The 1822-nt window shown below is 42.1% G+C and overlaps 1 protein-coding gene across 1 annotated transcript; it reads right to left on the reverse strand.

The window, feature by feature from the left end:
• Positions 1-787: 787 nt before the first annotated feature.
• On the reverse strand, positions 788-1597 carry LOC143389657 (mas-related G-protein coupled receptor member X3-like). Its single transcript, XM_077108588.1, has one exon. The coding sequence runs from the start codon at positions 1595-1597 to the stop codon at positions 788-790; it is 810 nt and encodes a 269-aa protein (XP_076964703.1).
• Positions 1598-1822: the final 225 nt, after the last annotated feature.

A 1822-nucleotide genomic window follows, 5' to 3' on the forward strand; every position in this document is an offset into this window, starting at 1 on the left:
CATCTTGAGAATTCAGGTGTCCTGACTCCAAATCTTGTGCAATGTATAATCTAGCAATTTCAGGATCTCTGTCCCTACACATGCCATGATTTCAGGTTATGGAACATGTTTCTAGGTTGAGTACTTGAAGAGTAAACAGCTAAATAACCACTTACTAGTACTTAAGAGCAAAGGTCATGATTTTATCTGCTAAAACCCAAGGCCAAGTTATCACCATGCCGTGGACAAATGTAGCAGAAGACTTTTCATGAACTAATTTCCTGAGTTGTTGTTATGCAGGTAGGGACTCTGCCTTCAAAATTGACAGAATTCAGCAAGATTTACTGAACCAGACTCACTCATTCATAACCAAGCTTTCTATCTGCATCAAGGTCCCAACACATAACACAAGACTAATTGCTAACAGCATAGGCAGAGAGAGATAGGAGATCATTTTTTTTCCTATAAGTTCAGGTAGAAAATGGTCAAAAATAACAGGTTTGTAATTTTGTACAAGTACCTTTTTTTTTCCATTGAAATTAATATGTCGGAGAAAAGCATTAGGGAAAAAGATTTAAATGAAGATATGATGAGACATTTATTGAAAATAGCAAAAATACATTGTGACATTCTTACATAAGATTGGTTTTCATAAGATAAAGAAGAAAATACAGGTTAACATAAACCCATTGGATGACATGCAAGAATTTCAAGGGCAAAAGGCTGAGAGGAGAGCGGATATCTGTCCAGTGTGTCTGGGCATTGTTGGCTCTTGTAGGCACATCTGATGGACCAGAGCAGAGGGTCTTCATCCCTGCTCCACTCTGCTGCCTGACATCTCCAGGGTTCCCTGGGAAAGGCTGCCTCCACTTTCATCCTTCCCAGGAGTGTCCTGCAGAGCCCGCTCAAGCACTATTTTCAAGTTCTGCCCCTGCAACCCCAACCTAAAGGAGCCAACGAAGAAGTAAATGATGGGGTTGGCAGAGCTGTTAACACAGGACAAAACAATTGGAATCAGATCAAGGCAAATGAATACATGGTAGTTAATCTTCATGAGCCAATACAGGCATAGAGAGAAACCAAAGGGCAGACCACAGAAAAAGAAAACCAACACAGTGAGCAGGATGGTAACATACAGTCTGGTCAGAGACTTCTTCTGGGATCCACAGAGCATCCTACCCAGCAGGGCCAGGCTAGACACTAAGAGAACCACAAATAAAAGAACCAGCCATACAGTTATAGTTAATTCAACTTCGTCACAAATATGGTCAAGTATATTGGAATTTTTACAAACAACTGATATTAGGATGCTCAGAAACATGGACAGGGCCCAGAGCAGGGCACATATGACAGCTGATGTTCGTCTTGGGCGATGGCAGTGGTACCAAATGGGACACAGGACTGACAGGCAGCGCTCAGTGCTAATAGCACTGATCATGTTCATGTCTACAAGGTAGGAAAATGTTGCCACAGTTCCTAGGATGCCATATCTAGGGATGTTGATGGGAAGGAAGATTTCAATGACATTCAAGAGTGTAGCAGTGGTATGCAAGCAGAGAAAGAGAAAGTCAGCAACAGCCAGATTTAGGAGGTAGGTATAAAAGGGATTTCTGTGCATTCGAAAACCCAAGAACCAGATCACAGATGCATTTCCTACCAGCCCAAACAGGCAAACAATGAAGATGGACACTGTTTGAATCAGATTATTCCCATGACAAAGTGGAGGAAAATACTCATAACTTCTATTGGTAGGTGTGGCTTCTGTGCTCCAGGCTGTGATGGTTGGATCCAGGCTCCTAATGACTTCAGTGGTGCCCCTAGGAACACAAAAGAGACTTGATCA

Source organism: Callospermophilus lateralis, chromosome 2, assembly GCF_048772815.1.
Source record: "Callospermophilus lateralis isolate mCalLat2 chromosome 2, mCalLat2.hap1, whole genome shotgun sequence".
Taxonomy (NCBI): domain Eukaryota; kingdom Metazoa; phylum Chordata; class Mammalia; order Rodentia; family Sciuridae; genus Callospermophilus; species Callospermophilus lateralis.

Excerpts from the sequence above, each read along its gene's own strand:
- LOC143389657 (XM_077108588.1), bottom strand. The coding sequence starts at position 1,597 with ATGCACAGAAATCCCTTTTATACCTACCTCCTAAATCTGGCTGTTGCT.